The 20,651-nt window shown below is 32.1% G+C and overlaps 1 protein-coding gene across 9 annotated transcripts in view; it reads right to left on the bottom strand.

The window, feature by feature from the left end:
* LOC142319213 (eukaryotic translation initiation factor 4 gamma 3-like) overlaps positions 1-20,651 on the bottom strand; it is a 230,884-nt gene that overhangs the window by 111,357 nt on the left and 98,876 nt on the right. For 6 of the 9 annotated variants that reach the window (XM_075356235.1, XM_075356237.1, XM_075356241.1 and 3 more), the window contains 3 exons: positions 12,543-12,758; positions 6,285-6,331; positions 4,306-4,377 (listed from right to left, as the gene is read on the bottom strand). In XM_075356235.1, coding sequence (XP_075212350.1) covers positions 4,306-4,377; positions 6,285-6,331; positions 12,543-12,758 — 335 coding nt within the window. Of the gene's footprint in view, positions 1-4,305; positions 4,378-6,284; positions 6,332-12,542; positions 12,759-15,599; positions 15,626-20,651 lie in introns of all 9 variants that reach the window. The other 3 variants (XM_075356233.1, XM_075356234.1, XM_075356238.1) reach the window with 1 other exon arrangement.

The following is a 20,651-nucleotide window of genomic DNA, read 5'->3' as shown; positions in this document are numbered from 1 at the left end:
TTTTAGTAATAATCCTATCATATAAATTTATTATAGAGTATAACGTCTACTCTGGCACACAAATTCCAGCAGTTATTAAATAAGATTTTAGTAAACTTTACACTATCTGATGGTTCAAGCTTTGTTCTTAGGAATCTGTTATGAATATTTTTATGCACAGAGAATAATGGTGAATGTAGTTTTATTAACAGTCAGTCACATTAGGATCATAATGATGGTTCAATCCTGGTGGAAATGTTTAAATCAACTCCTTTAAGACTGGTTAAAAAGCTCTTCAACTAATGTTCTTAGAGAATTTCTTATTTTAACTGTTTGGGAACTATCTGGAACAGATGTTCTGTAATTCAACATCTGACTAATGTATCAACTCTTTCCGACAAATGCCTAATTTCAGGGCAATTTTTCTCTTTGCCTACTCCTCTGACTTCATTGACTCATTGTAACCACTGTTTTTCATTCTTTGTCTACTTTATCAAACAACCTATTCTCACTCCTACTGCAGTTATGCACGATGAATAATCTACCTATCCTAACAGAAAATGTTGTACATTATTTGCAGTAAATTATATACGGTAAAATTATTATATGAGAAAGCCTGTCTGGTGATATGCCAGCAAAGGTTTCAAAAATGAAACTCAAGAAATCATAAGAGTTGAATTAAGAGTTTATGCATCAAACAGAGTGTATAATACCAACAAGTAGGTTTGAATTATGAAATTGTGCCACAGATGACTTCACTGAAAAATTCGCAAGGTTATAGAATAAGAAAGGAAAAAGTTTTAACAACAGCTTTCAGTAATTATTCTGAAAAGTGTATGTTAATGTTTTCATTCTTAACACAGCAAAACTGCATTATTTCATGCACGAAAGCATTCTTTCTGTAACTTAAACTTATAAATAGCAGGAAAATGCTCAAATGAATTTTACTGATTGGTTTATTCAAAATCCTGTCATTTGTAAAAGACTTTTTGCCAAATATCAGTCTTTTTAAAGTATTTTTAAAATAAATAATGTTTCATGCTGTGATTGGGTATTAATCTAGTAAGTGTAAGTGAATGTCATGTCATGTCACTTAATGAATGCAACCCACTGATTTAAGGATATTACAATTTAATGTGTTTATATTTATCAACAAACCACATATTTAAGAGAAGTTATCTCTAAAGTAAACACTGTTTCATTGTAAAAAGTTTTAATTGTATAAATTTTTGTTGTTTCTTTTAAACTACATACCTTATATTACAATTCTCAATCGCCACATGAATTAAGACATTATTGTAACAATAAACCAGCCTCAATATACCGTCGTTGTATTCTTCTCCCACCAGTCGATTTAGCCAATGATAAACAGAATTTTTAAGTTCATTGTCACTCACGAATTGTTTACCACACAAAAATTCTTTCAATTTTCCAAACAAATGATATTCAGAAGGAGCTAAGTCCAGACTATATGGTGAGCGATTGTAAATTTCCCATACTAATGTTCTCAGTAAATCACTTGTTGGACCCACAACATGTGGACGGTGCATGTTCGGTCAGCCACCTATGTCACAGATTTAGAATGGCACACCATAACTTAAGAGTTTTGCAGTAGGCTTCTGCATTTATAGTTATTTCACATCACATGAAATCAGTCAGCAGTATGCCAAACCGATCCCAAAACACTGTGGGCATCAGTGTGTCCAAATGACTGTGACTTGACAAACCTTTCTGAAGCCTAAATGGTCATGAACAATGCAACCAATAACAGCTATTGAAACATCAGGAAAAAAAGAGCCAGGTTGTAAATCGTTGAGTGACCATCTTTTCTGATTTCATCATTGTCATGTTTCTACAAGTCCTCTGTGAATATCGAAGGCATCCCCAAACTTCTTCATCATGCACATTAACTTCTAAGCCTTTCACACCACTTTCAGAAGTTTGTTTCATTCAAAACGTTATTACCTACCATACACAGTAACCAACCGCCTATGAATTTTAGCGGGCTTAACATTTTGATGGTTTAAAAAACGTTATGTACTTCATAGTCAGTGGCAACATCGATTTTCATATTCATTTTATAACGTAATAACTCACACACAATCAAAGATATTATAATACAACAACTGACAGATAAGTAGTCTGTATGTATTGACAAGTAGTGTAGTGTGTATTACTAGTATGGCCATGGTTGGTTTACCAACCTTAAGAAGAGAAATTTCCCAGCGGTCTTTACTTTAGAAATATCCCCTGTATTTAACTCGTTTCTATGTCCTGGTATTAAAAGAAACTGACTACAGCAAATCCTGGAAAAAATGTTATGGTTTGAAATAATCACTGTGGCAATAAAACAACTAATTAAGAGACATACTGAGTCTTTGGAACTACTCCAATTTCATAAAGTAGGCTCACTCTCATATGGACCAAAATCTTACAAATTCTTGGTTGGATCCATTTCAATAAGACATTTGGGATCAGTAAGATAATAGACATGAAATATTCAGAAGATAATGTCAGATTTGTCAGAAGATAATGTCAGGAACTCTCAAATGTCAATTACAATGAGTGTAAGAAAAAATAACCAGTTGTATGAAAGCAGCTAAGATTAGGAATAAAATGTTAACTGATAATGCCAACTGGATAAAATACACCATTAGAAAAGATTATTAAATATTTATCGATCATCCAAGTCATTGATGGTTAAATAAATTTAAATTTAAAAAAAAGAAGCTTTTTATAATTAAATCTATTTAACTCCATAATATTTATTTATACCTAACAGACGTATCAGAGTTTAAATTACTATTTAGTATTATCATGCACAAGGTCAAGTTCATAATACAGGTGGGCATAGTAGTAGGTGACTGAGTAAAGATGGTAACTACCTGAATTAGTAATAAAGGGTCATTCACAGGAATCGGATGTTTTTAAAATAATCATAAAAAATTGAGTATTTACTTTAAAAAAGTTTTATTGGTACTGAAACACTTGTTAAATCAAAGCATTTGTTACTTACTCATGAACGAAAACTTACGTCCGGCAAGTGATGTCCATTTTGGGCAATACATTGTTGTAGCCTTTCTTGGTAACTGATGTCCGAATGTCGCCGAATCTGAAAACGATCCGTCCCGGAAACAAGTTACGGAGAGCAGCCATCGTTACCCTTGCTGTGTGCGCTGTAGCTCCATCCTGCTGGAATAACACATTTTGAAAATCGATTCCCCGGTTCCATAACTCAGGGATGAAAAACGTATTCAACATCGCAATGTAACGATCAGCTGTTACAGTTACGGCAGCATCATTTTCTACAAAAAAATATTGTCCAATAACACCGACCTTTCCTATTGCACACCAGACAGTCACCTTTGGGCTATGAAGTGGTCTCTCGTGAAGCTGATGTGGGTTTCTTTCTGCCCAATACCGACAATTCTGTTTGTTGACGAAACCATTCAGATGAAAATGATCACTCGTTAACAATAAAATTTCATTTTCTTCAAAAATGGTAAGCATTTGTCGACAAAACTGTAATCGCTGCGTGAAATCTTGCTCGTTTAACTGCTGCACGACGGCTATCTTGTAAGGATGGAAATGCAGGTCGGTATGCAGAATTCGTCTTACCGTGCTTGTGCTCATTTGAAGCGCTGCTGAATGCCTATGATTAAAAAAAAAAAAAAAAAAAAAAGAGCGGCGTGGGCTTCTGACAATGGCTTCCCTTACTTGTTCGATGTTCTCCGGAGTGCTAGCAGTTCGTCGGAGACCCGGTGGTTTTTTCTTCAATATTGAACCGCTTGTTCGAAGGTTGTTTACCCATCGCAATATTGTGTTACGAGAAGGGACACTTGCATTATGATGGATATTAAACTGACCGTGGAAATCTCGCTGAACAGCAATTACGGATTCGTCATTTCGCACAAAACTGTCATACGTGTACAGGCGATGGTCTAGCGTTCACAGCTCCATCTCAACGACTAAAATGTAAATGCTATGAACAAAGGAAATGTCAGACACCAGCCATGTGCCCCTCCCCCCATGAACGCCCGAGTACAACCCACTTCAAAAACATCCGGTTCCCGTGAATGACCCTGTATAAATTTAAAAATGGTATTTTCATATTATTTAACAATCTCCCTACCCAGCCAATTGAAATTAAATGGAATTGGTTTTGGAATAACCTTAATACAACTGAGTAATAGAAAATAATTATAATAATTAGCTATTAGGTAATAATATTTTTTCCTGTAATTCCCATAGTAAAATTTATTATTATGCTAAAAAACTATCTTGCATAGCAAAAAATACATAATCATGAAACACACTTGTACGTACTTGTAAAGGCACTATAGGACGAGGTGTTGATATTCTAGAATTCGTTTGAGGATTCATTCTTTGATAAAATGGCTGGAAAAAAAAGATAACGCAAAATTACAAAAGAAATAAATATATTAAGATATAAAAACAATTAAAATTGTTAACATTAAAAAATAACTAAAGAAAACACAACTCTTCATAAATTTTAGAAAAAAATATAAAACCACTGTACAATTCTTGCCTTACATGTAATTGTTCATCTAATTCCTTGTACTATATTATATGGTGTTGATTACTTAAAAGTAAAGAACACAAACGTGTTAAGGTTAAGTCCATTTATTTGATATTTAATATTATGTTTAACTATTCTTTAAGATTATACTGTAATTTTAATTCTAAATTATTTTACACATGTTAAAAAGGTTATTATAAAAATTGATTAAAGTTCACTTTAAGTTAAAATAAATTAGGTTAATAGTTTAATGTTTAGTGATTTAAAATTTAAATAGACTGAGAAAGAACAATATGTTCTTAAATAATTGACTTAAAAAAGAATAAGAAGCAGCTATAAGAAATAAGTTAACATAATATCATGATTAAACAACCCACCTTTTTCTCAATAGTATCAAAAAATTCTCAGTTTTATTTTTATATTAGAAATGTTCTACATGCAAAATCCTTAAACACTTGCTGTTAAACACATCCTACATTTTATCATCCCACACAGTTTGTAACCTATGCTCTTCCATCAAGCACTAATCAATCTTAGATGCTTTGTAATATGGATTTCATCAGAAATTGTTTTTACAAGATTTTTTTTTCAACTTCTTAGTTCTAATACAGCATCTCTAATCAAATAAATCCCCACCTACTTTCCTGTTATGCCACATTTCAATATTCACTACATGGCATTTTTATATGTGGCAGATTTTTTTTCTGTAAAACTGTAAGCTATTGTAACTTTATATTTGTCTATACACTAGCTCTCATTGCTTGTGCAAATGTGATTTTGTTAATTGCTAAAATTCAGCAATGTTACTAGAGGTAAAAAAATAACTCTCTCCAGATTCTGCTACTTTGAATTAATTTAAAATTTTATTTTATTAGTTTACAGCCATATTTCTCACTTTCATCTTAAATATTTTATAAGTTTTGTCTAAATATTCTTGATTATCTTCAAATTAGATTTCTCATAATCTATGAGAAATACATACACTACCAGCTAGTGTATAAGAGGTAGTAAAGAATGTGTCAGTGGTGTAACGTCACCAAACCTATATTGTGAATACAGCCAACCTCTAAATAAATACTGGGTTAGATAGCGATCAAAACAGAGTCATGGGAGGTTTAGTGCATTCATTCTGAATGATAACATGGACTAAAACAATTCCATTGTACATTTAATAACTGCTGGGTAGTTGCTCAAACTGAAGGCTTTATTTAGTTTTCTATCCAGGATGGAGTCATCAACATATCTGGCTAAAATAGCACATAGTCTTAACCATGCACATGAGCACCAACAGATATTTAGCTGTACCTACAGCTAATGTGGAAATTTAGAGCCCAATGATCATATTATAAGCAAATGACAGTTTTTGGCCTGAAACAAATCCACGTTTTATTAACATTTAGCTCCAAACCTAAACCTTCTTGATGTGTCCAGCCAATGCTATTGACTAACTCTTTTCTCTTGTGCTTCAGAGCAGTTTATGTGAACTATATTTTGATCACACCATCCTCACACATAAATCAATGGAATATAATCAGAAAAATACAATTGAAAAAATAGGCAGCAAAAGACACCTGACCTGGTTTGTCACTGTTATTTTTCCATTACTTTCAATCAAAAAGACTGAAGTATTAGCAGTTTAGGAAGGTGTGAGCCCAGGAAGTAGTAAACATAATTCCAATGGGTTTTTAATTATAAGTAACAGACAGAAACAAAACTAAAACTATAAAAACATTTACAATAAAAAATAATACAAACTGTAACTTACCGCACTACCCTGTGCTCTTTGTGTAGTTTGTGCATAATTTATGTTATCTGCAACACAGAAATAATTCTTTAAATGAAAGAAAAAATTTATTAATAATAATGTAAATATAAAAATAAATGTACATAAAATATAAAGAAACCAACTTAGCTTGTTCTACCATCAATTTTTAACTATAGAAAAAAAATGTTACCAGAGTAATAATGGCACAATTAGTAGCAACTTGCACAAAAAAAAAATACAGAATAATTTGTAACAACCAACAGTGTGTAGCCTGAAGCATCACAAAGCAGACCATATATGTTATTCAGAGTTTATAAAGTATATAACAATGTCGTGCAGTCCCAAGACGAAGCAGAAATGACTTTGGGTCACATCAAAAAAAATCAAGCAATGTGCATACATGAATACCAAAACTATAGGAGGCAATACTGTGCCAATATTAATCATTACAGGTGTGTGGTGATTATAATGTAGGTCGCAGCATCGTACAACATTGGTGGAATAACTTCATGGATGAGAGGAGTACAGCAAATGAGCAACCCTCTGGCCAACCATCTGCTCCAATAGACACCACACACATCTCATGAGTCAGAAAAATCGAAAATGAAACCGGTATTCCGGTTTGAAAATGAGATAGAATACAATACATTGAAAAAGTCACAGTATAACGAGTACAATGTGCGGAAAAAACCAATATGTCCCAAAACTGCAAAAGAGGAGCTTACACATTATCAAATGGAAGGTGTGCAGTTATTGAATTGCATAATGCTATTGATGAATTATTGTACATGGTTATGAACCTGAACTGACGTCACAAAGCAGTGTTTGGAAGAATCAACAACTTCAGAGAACAAGAAATGTTGTCACATGCAATAAAAAACGAAGCAAATAATAACTTCTACTTATGATAAAGAGGATGTTATTCCTAAGTATACAGTGCCACCAAATGGTTTTAGTATAGCTAACTACATAAACTTCTTTTGGAAGGTTTTGCAACTAAAGTTCAAATACTGCATCTAGAATGAAAACTGATAGTGATACGTCAACTTTGCATAAGAATACACCACCACATAAAGCAAATTCTATTGTTGATATTTCTGTCAACATTGGATGGAAAACACTTTCCCACCCACCTCACAGCCCTGATTTGAATCTGCTGGAATTCAATTTCCTTCTAAAGCTGGAAGAACAAAGTAAAGAAATTTGTTTTAGCAGTTTGAAAGAGTTGTGAGCTTTCATGGCCCAAGAAATCTGACAACTCATCAAAGATTGTTCCCTGACATAAATCCAAAAAGATGTCAGACTACTGGTAAGCATGTATTATATATATGGGGGAATTATACTGAAGGGCTTTAACACTTACTGCTCGTGTGTCAACAAATCCCACTGTACTCAATCAGCTGAGCTGAAGTTGACAAATTCCACTTTACCCAAACATTTTCTGTCAACCTGGAGTGGATATTCATTTGATACGCAGGTTAGTGTGTCCAGTACTGATCGATGAATTACTTATCAAGTAATTTTTTTGTGAATAAAACTAACTACTTCTATAGTGTCTACAAACAGTACATGAAAAGAATATTATTTATGTGACAGTGTCGTCTTAAAAAAAAAACCAGTCTAAAAAAATGGTACCAACAAATTTCATGACAGATGACAATGTTCTGTGATATTTATCTGAAGAAGGTGGTAGTGACGTTGAAAGTGAATTTTAAATAGATATTAATAATGAAAGTCCTAGTGACAAGTATGACAGTGAAAATAATAGAGATACCAAACAAGGAAACAGCGATATTGGACGTATTGCAAACCAGTATAGCTTGTTGTTTTACCATGGAGACATTGACAAGAAAATGATTTTGATTTACCAAAATTCCCTTACAGGGATGATCATTATCATCATGGGACTAAATCCAAAAACAGAAATCCAAGAGTGGATTGATGAGTGGTTAGAAAAACAAACATTTTTCAAAGATATGTTCTCACGAGACAAGTTTATGCGAATTTTTTGTGTCCTACATCTCTGCAGAGGAAGTACGCCTCCAACCTAGGAATTCAGAAGTAAAAAATATAGTACTATATTCAGATAAAATATTTAGGTAGTATTATATACCAGGTCAAAATCAAAGGGTTGATAAAACACTGTAGGCTTCAAAGGACACCCACCACCGGGTTGGTTTAGTGGTGATTACATCTTTGTTAATCAGCTGATTTCGACGTCGAGCGTTCCAATGTTCAAATCCTAGTAAAGGCAATTACTTTTATACAGATTTCCAAACTAGATCATGGATACTGGTGTTATTTGGTGATTGTTTCAATTAACCACACATTTCAAAAATGGTCGACCTGAGACTGTACAAGACTGCACTTCACTTACACTCACTCATACATCCTCTGAAGTAATACCAGACAGTGATTCCTACAGGCTAAACAGAAAAAATAATGGGCTTCAAAGAACGTGTTTTTTCAAGTGCAACAATAAACTGAAACCTACAAAATGGGAGTCTTCGTGTTTATGTGCTTTGTGACTATACAAATGGGTACACATTTGTGTTTTGGAACCATAATTTAGAGCCCATTTCAATAAATGAAACGAGATTTCATGTTTTTACCGGCAGGTTCTACACAAGTTGTGTAGAACCTATCATGGTCTGAAAGCCTTATTTCTGTTTAAGCATCTAAAACAGAACCTTGTAAGGAACCACTGTAAAGCATTATTTCAGAGGATGAATGAGGATGATATGTATGAATGTAGATGAAGAGTTAGTCTCAAACCCGTATAAAAGTAACTGCCCTAGGATTTGAGTCTGAAAGCCTACCATTATTATTCATAACAAGAATATGGGAGGAGTGGATGTTTCCAATCACTTTATCTCCTCTTATTCACACACTAGAAAGCGTCTGAAGTGGTAGTGGAAAATTTTTTTGGGGCTACTGGAAACATCCATAGTGAATGGCTAACTTGTTTTTAAATTTAAAAATCCAAATGTTGCTCATAAGGTATTCAGAAAATAATTAGCAACACAGCTAGGTGATGTTCGCAACGCCCAGAACAGAAAACTATGACAACCATTGACATCAGACCAAGAAACACCTGAATGGAAAGCTACATCTTCTGTATACAAACACTCAACAAGACTAAAGATTGTAAGGTCTGAAGTGGCCATAAAGTAAAAAGCTCTGAACTGTGCTTAGAGAAATATCACATACTTCAAGATTACAGATAATTAAATCGTTTTCAGTTATTTTAAGATTATTTACTACAGTCACAGGTTAAACTTGTTAAAATTACTGTAGAATATAAAAAAAAATTGGTTGTGAGAGCGCATCAAACAGTAAAATTAATTACCAGTTGTGGATGACCTGCAGTGGAAAAAATGGAGCAGAAAGGGTTAAACTAGTTTTCTTGTAAAGATCAATTTTCTTTGGATCCTGATGAACTGTGCATTATTTTTGGGACAACCTCTGTACATAATCTTTAATATATCTAATCTCTGGTGTCATAAAACCTTTGATTAAGAAGAAAAGTCATTGTATATAATTTGTTAACTCATTGAGCAACATTAACTTTGCTCCATGATTCACTAGATGCTGGGACACTGCACTTTTAACAAGCTGATACAATTACACATACAGCAAGGAATTAATAGCTGTAAAAGAATTATTTATTGTGATGTCATATCTCCCACAAAGAACATTTTGTGGCCTTCTTACCAAATTACTTCATTTGTGGCTTCATCTGAACTACCACAAAAATAAGGTTTTCAGAAAAAAAATTGAAAAATAAAAATCTACAGAATAATTGAAGATCTAGCTCAAAATGGTCAAACATGTGAAGCTATTCAGCTGCAAGACACATTAACAACTTCTAAGTGTAATGCAACAATTTAACTGTGTTGATGTCTTAAAAATAACAAATGGTGCAATTTTTTAAAACCATGTTAGGTAAAAGTATATTATGTTTTCTCCTTGAAAATTATGTACAGTACATAAGCACTGCAATAACTCAAATTGTCTTAACTTTAAAAATTTATTTTTCCTTACACAACCTTATATAAGGTCTGTTCAAGAAATAGGTACACTGTTTCAATTGCTCAGATCCAATTGCTTCCAGTTAAACCTGCTTTCCGTTGCCATGTTCGTACAGATCAGCTGATTACAACACAGTTGTTTTATTGCAAATATCATTATTGGTTTGCTTAGCTACGCGGTTGTTTGTGAAGTGTGCTTTTTCATTTGGCAGAAATTTTGTGTTAAAACTTGGAAAATCTGCACGTGAAACTTTTGATATGCTCAAGACAGTTTACAGCAACGCTGCTGTGAAGTGTACGACATGTTATGTTTTAAGTGGAATGGACATTATAAAAAGATGGTCATCAGTCGATTGAAGATGGTCGAGTGTCCTGGACATCCTTCCATACCAACTGACAACTCACACGTAGAGAAAATCAACACCCTGGTTCAGGCAAATCGATGTCTGATCATCAGAGAGCTTACTGAAGAGTGAGGGATATCAGTTGGATCATGTTATGAGATTTTGACCAAACAATTGAAGATGCACCACGTTACTGCAAAATTTGTTCCACGCCTGATGATGAACAACCAAAAAGCCTATCACGTCCAAGCTTGTCAAGAGCTGCTTGAACATTCAGAAGAACATTCAAAAGTTCTTGTCGAGGATCATAACAGGTGATGAATCTTGGGCGATCGAAACAAAGGTTCAATTGTCCCAGTGGGTACGTGAAACACATCTCCTATACCAAAAAAAAGCTCGCCAGTTCGTTCCAACGTGAAGGTGATGCTGACAGTTTATTTTTGATGCTCAGGACGTAGTCCACCACGAGTACCTCCCCCAAGGCTCCACAGTGAACCAGACTTACTACTACATAGAGGTTCTCAAACGTCTGCGGGATGCTATCCGGCAGAAAAGGCCAGAAATATGGAAGATTGGTGACTGGATTTTTCATCACAACGCTCCAGCCCATTCAGCCCTCAGAACTCGTGAGTTTTTGGCCAAACACTCTATCACTGTTATTCCCCACCCATCCTACTCACCTGACCTTGCTCCTTATGGCTTCTTCTTGTTCCCTAAACTCAAAATATCTTTGAAAGGAAGAAAATTTGAGGCGATTCTTGAGATTGAGGCAAATGCGACAAAGGAACTGAAGAACATCACAAAAGAAGTGTTCCAGGACTGTTTCCAAAAATGGAAACACTGTTGGGATAAGTGTGTACATCGAGGAGGAGAGTACTTTGAAGGGGACCCAGACAAGTAACTTCTAAATAAAGTACATTTTGTTTTATGATGTTGGCCTACATATTTTTTGAACAGACCTTATCTTTACTGCTTTAGAAAAATAATTAATAAAAGAAGAAGTCTTTTGTTAGTTTTCAGATTATTTTTGTACAAATTTAAAGAAAAATTTATTATTCACTACACTATTCCATGGTAAATGATTCAAACTTGAACAAAGTTATCACGAAAACCACCAACCAACAAAGGCCTAAGAAAAATAAACTTTTTACAATTTTTAAATTATGTTATGAAAACTGCAATTATCCATTAGCAGTAGACAACCATATTTGTCCAAAAAAAAATTACATTAAGTTTTGTTAAAAAAACATAAAAACCAATTTTATAAGAAAATTGGTCCACTTAAAATAAAAGATCAATAAAAAATTCATTTGATGGTCATTTGAATGAAGTTAAGTGTATTAAAAATTATCTGAATTATGACGTTTGTAGTAAGTAATGCAGTTCAATGAGATTCATGAGAAAGCATAGGGAAGCTGTGTATTGAGTGTGTGGCTAGCTGTGATCAGTGATTATTGTAATGCAGTCAAATCAAAACACTGTGTAAAAAATCAGTCCAAAATATTCCTCTGATCATATATTACTTCAATCTATAAATTAATATTTAAATCATGATGGCAAATAAACAAATTCAGCCAAAAATTTAAATGTGCCAGTCATCGTGAACTACTTGGTGAAGTGATTGAGTACCGTATCTGAAACAACATTGTTTATTATAAGCAATCGTTGTTATACTTCAAAATCTGCAATTTCATAAATTGGAACTCTGAATCTATTTGCAAATGATTTCTGATTCGCTTTGATGCTCATTTTCATATGTTTAATATTTACAATCTGTTAAGGAAGAGTGAAAGCAAGGTTACTAAAGCATCCAGAAATCAAGCCAAGTGAATATACTGAAGCTTACATACTTCAAGTAACATTTTAAAAATATAAATACATACTCTGAGCAGCTTTTCCCATATCAGCGGCCGGTGGTGTCGAAGTAGGTGTAGGAGGTGGTTGTGGGTGAGTTACCTGCTGAGGGGGCAATGTCTGAGGTGTATGCATCGACAGCCTGATTTGCTGCGACCCTTGCCCACCTGCTGCAGGCACTCCAGCACCCTGATTAGGGAAAGGACCTCCACTACTCACATGGAAACCTGGATTTTCAGTAGGTCCTGCATAAACAAACAGTAAAAAAATTTATGTTAGAAATCTCATACAAAAATTATTAAAAAGGCTAATAAATTTCATAGTTTAAAATAAATATGTAAATTTTCATGCTTTGATTACATTTTGTAGAAAAAATATGTTATACATAACTAGTGATTATTGCTTAAGTTATAAAACTACAACAAAGATTACACAAAATACATAACAATATGATAAAATTCATCTCTTCAACTGTCAATAGAGAAACATTCCAACAGAGCCAAACACAACACTTCTTCAAACAAAATAAAACCAATATTATTTATAAGGAAAGTGTATTTTACAAAGATCTTTCTTAATATCAGAACTAATTTATTTCAGAGAATAATTACGTTGGTGTGTAAGCTACTAAATGATGATAAATCAGCCCAGTTTACTCGGTAGACTCAATATTTAGTCGAGTAACCTAGGACAAAAACAACAAAGAAGAGAGGAAGTTGTATATATCACTTACCTTTGCAAAAGGCTAGTTTCACCTTTACTGTTTAGTGGGAAGATTAATGAGCAGTTAACAATTTGAATAGATGCTTTTCAACTAACAGTTTTAAATATAAAATATCATATTATAACTAACCTATGATATGAGATAGGCCGATATGCCATGAGTTAATATGTAATAAGGTCAGGAGATGTAATGGTGACTCCATGCTAGGTGCCAGGTAATACAATTATAAAGTTTGAGCCTGTTACCAGTGAAGATTTTTGGAGGAAAATCAATTTTATTGTAGCATATGTTTAATGTATGTTGCTCTCAAAACTTTTCCAACAGTTATAACCTCTTACAGTCCTGGATGGCAATTTGCCTCCAAAAAGCCTGATACTATTTAATTTTGAATTTTCCTATAGGCCACATGTAATTTCTTAAAAGAAAATGATTCTTTTTTTACTTCTCATGTCTTTTCTTAGACTTCTGTCCCTCATCTGCATATTTAGTTGTGTAAATGTAGGTCAAGACCTCGAACAGGTCAATGTTGGGATTGTGAGGGCCTGTAAAGCCAGTACAGCTTCATGTGATTTAGTGGAAACTGTTTTTTGTTTGTGATACACTGAGATAAGCTCAATATACTGAAGTTACCATCGTATCAAGTTGTCTCCTTGTCTATTACAAAAATATAACTATTTATAAGTAAGACAATAATGATTAACAATAAGTATGATAACCATTAATAAATATGATTCTCGAAAGGACTAATTTAAGAAAAATAATAAAAAATATGAATACAATACTCTTTGCCAATTCCTACATTGCTACTTTAAAATGATTCCACTTCAGCTTAACTTAATACAATGGCTATTTGGAAATTAACTTTTATATTTGCATTGTTGGGTTCAGTAGAGTTTAGTTAATTGGAAATATCTCTCGCTTGTTAGTTCCTGAAAACACTCATTCGAAATGGCTGCTGCCATAGAAAATCCGACTGTGAAGTGCGTGCTGTCGTCAACCAGTTCTATTCACACAAAACACTTGTTAGCTGCTGAAATTTGTTAGCGGCACAAATTGTTTTGTGCAGTATATGAAGGGAATATCATGTGTGACAGTGCAATATGTTGGTTGCCGTATATTTCAGGAAGGTCAGACAAACATTGACGACAATGAAAGAAATTGTCATAGATGAACTTGTTGCAAGTGCTGATATGTAAATTCAAGAAAATCACTGATTCACAATAATAGAATTATCCAAACTTGTTCTTCACATTATGGGAACATGCTGTATGAAATCGTAAAAAATAGGTTAGACTTCCACAAATTTTGTGCTTGATGGTTTCTTTCTGAAAGTTATACAAAAAAAAAACCGGATAGGGTCAGCACAAAACTTTCCTTCACTGTTACCATAACAAGAAGCAGGGGGGCACCCCAGCTCTCCGCAAAAACCCGTAAAGTGAAACATTTTTTTTTTTCAAAAAAGATGGCATCGTAAAGTAGATATCTTAGTTGATTTCATAGAAAAATACATGACAGTTTATGCTGAAACTTACTGCGTGGTGTAGAAGAAATTGAGAAGGGCCATATAAACAAACGAAAGCAGCATGCTGAGATCAGGCATAGGATTTCTTCAAGACAACACTCAATACCACAGTTTCAAATTGGAGTTGTTTAACCATTATCCATTCACCCCTAATTTGGTTTCCACTGATTATCACCTTTTCCCGGAAATGAAGAATTGATTAGCAACGCAGCATTTTGAAAATGACACATGTTGAAAGACAGTGTTAGTAGCTGGCTTAATTCACAGGCAACAGAAGTTTAATGAATAAGGTATTCATGAAACTTGTTTACAGACATAACAAATGCCTTTGGAAGATAATTATGTAGAAAAGTAGCTAAAAGATGTAGCTATAAAATGTACGTAATAAATTTTTTTTTATATAAATTTGTATTTTTTTTTATAATGTATCAGAAGTTACTATCTAAATACCATTCATAGTTTATTTTCTTCATGTGAATGACTTATTTTCTGCAGACTTGTGTTTTTAAAATAATTTTAGAGGAAGTGTGCATTCTCAATATATAACGATAACAAACGATAAAGCTTTAATGCTTTATTATATAAGATAATCTAGATTTTATTATAGAAAGTAATAAATACATACATACAAATAAAATTAACAGACAACAAACAGTTCTGAAATCCATAATGAAAATCAAAATGTGTCTGACATACAAACCTAAAATGTATTTCATATTCAAGAATGTAAGTGAATGAAATTATCATATCAAATACTGAAAATATAAATCAATGATAAGAAATCAATCACAAAAAAAAGATAATTAACTCGAAATTAAAAAATGCATGAAGATAACTTACCATGTGGACTGACTGTAGCACGGTAACTGAAGTAATATTAGTTAAAGAAACATCTAAGTAAGAATTTATTTCTATGTAAATAAGAACATCTAAATTATTAATTTCCATTTGTAATTCATAAATTAAAACTAAATTAGATGCATTTTTATTAAAACTAATTAAATCAACCGACACTACATATTACATTCACGTTTAATTATTTGTGAAAAAATTTTATTCAAATTACTAGCTTACTGAGTTACAATATATGAAAAGTTAAATTATAATGGCATTTAAATAAAGATTATAAATCATTCAACTATGTAAATCACAAAAGGAAAATAATCAGAAGCAATAAGAAAAGTGAATTAGTGACAGATAATATTTTTCCCTAATGCTAAATGAAATTGAATGTAGACATCATCAGATCGAAACATGTAATTATATGTTGTTGATCTAACACTAACAGCATGGTCAAACAATTAACAAAGACATGAACTCAAATATTTACTAAAATTAACTTCTCAATCAAAATGCAGTGAAAATGTTACTTTGAAAAAGACAAAAACACAATTCTTTTATTGAACAAATATATTTTTTTCAATCATAGCTTGAAACTGACCTCATGAAAAGCTGGTAATAAATCTGTACCAAAACACCTTTCTTTTCCTGTTTAGCCTCTGGTAACTACTTTTCAGATACTACTTCAGAGGATGAATGAGGATGCTGTGTATGAGTGTAAATGAAGTGTAGTCTTGTACAGTCTCAGTTCGACCATTCCTGAGATGTGTGGTTAATTGAAAACCAACCACCAAAGAACCCCGGTATCCACGATCTAGTATTCAAATCCGTATAAAAATAAGTGACGTTACTAGGACTTGAACGCTAGAACTCTAGACTTTCCAAATCACCTGATTTGGGAAGACGCGTTCACCACTACACCAACCCGGTGGGTTGTACCAGAACACCTGCTTAATGGAGTATATAACTGGAGTATTTGTTAAGTCTGTGCAAAAAACAATTTTTCAACAAAATTTATTTTTTATTTCTTAAAATAATATATGTTCCAGTCTATCTAACATTTTAAAGGTGACAGATGTGGCTGTAATAATTTCATCATCTCACTTATATTTTTCCAGCTAGCTACAACCTCATATTTGTAAACAGAAAATATCCACAGATGCTAAATCTTGTGAGTCAAGGAAATTAAAAGAATTTTGTAGAGTAATTTGAACAATTTTGCTGTCACAAACACAGTAATAAGCTGTGCATTATCTTTGTGAAAAGTAATTTTTTTTTTCTTAAAATTTGGTACTGTTTTCTTATTTCCTAATTTAGAAAATCCAGCAAAGATGCAAATCTTGCCTGTTTATAACTTTGCCTTCTCCAGAATGTCAATGAAGATTATGCCATAAGTATCCCAAAATAAAAGTGGCTTTTCCTGCTGACAGAATGGTTTTTAGCTTCTTTAGACAAAGTTCCCTGACTGCAACACAGTTTTGATTATTCCTTGGTTTCAGACTGTTAGTAATGATACTGAATTACATCAATTTTTACGAACTAGCATAAAAATTCTCTCTATTTTATGCTGAAACAACTCTACACCAGGTTAGAAAAGTTTACTCACTCACACTCTTGAAAAAAATTGTGATCAATATGTGTACCTATTCATTTGAGAACCCTTAGGCTTACAAATCTCACACTTTTTCAATCTTTTATCCTGCATCACCACATCATAGATTTTTTAATATGATATGCAGCATTCAGTGTCACTTATGCTCTTCTGAACCATTTTTTTTACCTTCAGGACCTCTGTTAGGTATTGCTTCGGACAACAAGATGAATGATGTTGTAGCTTGTGTGAATTTGCCATGCCTGACAGATTTGAACCAGAGACCTCCAGATGATAGGCAAAGACGCTACCACTCATGCCACGGTCAGCATGCTTTTATGGCTTAACCAAAAATAAACTATCACGTGTGAGCATTCTTCTTTTTTTAATTTTTTTTTTATTCAGGGTGAATAACGCTTTGGCATTATCATTGCTAAATTATGGGGATGTTCACCATATTATTATCTAGTTGGCTTCAGTTTTGCTTTTTATGGCATAATGTTTCATCATGCACAAAATTCTTTTTGTTCATTTTTCACAAATCACAATGAACTAAAATGACTGCCAACAACAGAATTATGAACATGTGACTAAAGATTGATACATGCTCTTAGAGGAGTTGTCATAAACTAAGAATGTCCTCAAGAATAAACTTCATAACACAATTCACATAATCTCTTGATTGACTGCATCGACTTATGAAAACACTGCTCAAAATATCCTGTGGGTACACTGTTTATGTGAGTCAAGAGTGAAAGGTTATTGCTTTTGGGTTGTGCATTGCGATAAGCTAGGATGTGGATACTTGTTTCTTTGGTTCTTATCAAAGTGGTCAGTTTTTAGATTCTATAGTTAATGTTACTTGGTAAAATTTAGAAACTTTTTAAGATTTCACAGTACATCAGAAAAGACAAGTAATGTTTAAGTATATTCAATATTTCATATTTCAAGGTTTAAGTAAACTGATAAATTTTTGTATTTAAAATGTTCAAATCACTGTTAAAAATTCTTTTCTAGGACATTTTTTTCCAATCGTCAGATTTTTTCTAGATTGATTTATTAATATAATAATTAATATAAACTAATTTGAAATAATCTTTTTATAGTGAAAGTTATTAGTTAATTTAATTTAATCAATTAAATTTCAATTATATACTAAAATAATGAATAATCATAAACTGCAAGAAAATTAAGAAAACTGCACAAACACTTTGAGTCACATAATCTAGGCCCATAGGAAGGGCAGCAAAGTAATTATAATTAATTCTGAACAACAAATCAAATAAATACATTTTAGTCACCTTATTACATATTCCATTCAATGTACATGAACCTTATTTTTATTTATATCAGTGTAGCTTAGTGCTCAATCATGGAAAAACTCTTTACATTGGAGGATTAAATAAATGGAAAAATTGACAAAAATGTGTTACCACATACACAATTCGCATGTTTCGAACATTAAGATGAACACTATGAAAAATATAATCTTTTAAATCATCACACTTATCAGAAACTTAGGTTATAAGATTTTTCTAGAGATAAATGAATGTCTTAATTTAATTTCACACTCAGAAATTAACTAAAAAATTACAAATTAATTATAAATATTCATAATGCTAAAAGATTATACAATAATTTACCATTTTTTAAAAATATTTTTACACATAGATAGAAATAAAATTTCATTTACAATTTTTTTGCAATTCTAAAAAATATTCAATTTAGCTCCATATTTCTTACTGATGAAAAACCTAAGCTATGGTGTCAGAAAATTCTTCTTACTATCAGTTAAATGTTATAATTGTTAATCAGTTAAATTTCACTTTTGTTAATAAATACATGTAAAATAATACTGTCTTCAAGATGTAGAATGCAGAATAACACCAGGGCAAAGCCCTCAATGCCTTGTACTTTTTATTGTTTGTTAATGATTTGCCACAAAATCTTAAATTTATCTTTAAATGCTTTTATGAATGACACAACTATCAATATTCAAGGATAATTATTTAAAAAGAATTAAAATTCTATATTAGCAGTTCAAAAAATTATTTGCTGGATGGATGATAATCCTCTAATTTTAAATACAGATAAGGGCGTAAGACAGCGGTACTCACAAATGTGTAACATTGCAAATCACATGAATAGAATCATTATATCAACATAAATTCCTATGCAGTAACAATATTTCTGCTGTGCATAGTGCAAAATTTAATGGTAATTTGTTCAATGGCAAATTCTCTTGAAATCAACAAATTGTTTTCATTTTCAACAAAATCAAATTGTACTGTTTTGTTTTGTTTATTCTGTAATAAAACCCTAATAGATTACAGTAATTAAATATTTTATGCATATTATATATCTAAAGTAAATCATCCCAAGAGATGATTCCTCAAAAGTCAAAACGAGTTCGAAACAATCAGTCAGATTGTGCAGTAATTAATCATGTAAATCGAAAATGTTAAATATCCTTACTCAATCAAACCAAAACTGTTCCATGTTACTCAACACAGTGCATCACCTTCTCAGAAAGGGACAACCCTATTAATATAGGCTGAAAGAGCTTAATAAACCACATTGTTTTAATAATCATTTTTAATAAACTGCTGAACCATTTAAAAAAAAGAAAAAAAATCATCCATCCCACTTTGTTACAGAAGTAATATTACTGTAAAATTTTTAATAACAAGCTTTTTTTTTTTTAAACTGAATTTTCTGCATCACCACTTAATTTGTACACATGTAATGTGCTCAAATAATTTGTATTAATGCCCTTTGAAATGTAATTTATGTGATTTTACACATTCAGTACCTTCACATACTACTTTAAATACATTCTGCGTTTCTATTTTACATTGACTTCAACAAACGTTTTTTTTAATCATCAATGATGATGATGCTATTCCGATAAAGGATTTACTACGGGTTTTTTTATTCAGAAAATGTATCAAAGGCAAATGTGGAAACTCCTTTTTTATACATATGGAATAGAGCAAAGCTACCGTTCCTGATAAGATTTATGTAGTGTATTACTACTACACACTGATCTGAAAAAAGATTTATTTATTGTCCATTTTTATGAGTCTATTGTATTAACACTTCCACTTTAATTTATATTTTTATAAAAATAAAACATTATTCTGTCTATGGAAGATATTAACTGTGAAAATAACAACTTGCTCCAACAAACAAGCCATTAAAGATTAACAGAATGAAAGCCCTATTAAATATTAACTAGACTGCAGTAAATAATATTTTATTACAAACATAAAAAAAAAATACAAGTTCTAAGGAAAATCTCTCTTAATGTTTTTGAGTTTTTTCTTATTTCAAGCATGTACCTAGGTTTTATCCATATTATAAACCATAAATAAAGAGTTGGTAAATTTAAAAAAAAATTTAAGGTAGAATCAATATTTAAGCCAAACAATACCCGTTACAACTGTATATTACAACAAAAA

This window comes from Lycorma delicatula, chromosome 2 (genome assembly GCF_047948215.1).
Source record: "Lycorma delicatula isolate Av1 chromosome 2, ASM4794821v1, whole genome shotgun sequence".
NCBI lineage: Eukaryota > Metazoa > Arthropoda > Insecta > Hemiptera > Fulgoridae > Lycorma > Lycorma delicatula.
Note: the sequence above shows the minus strand (reverse complement) of the source record. Positions and strands in the feature narration are given on the sequence as shown.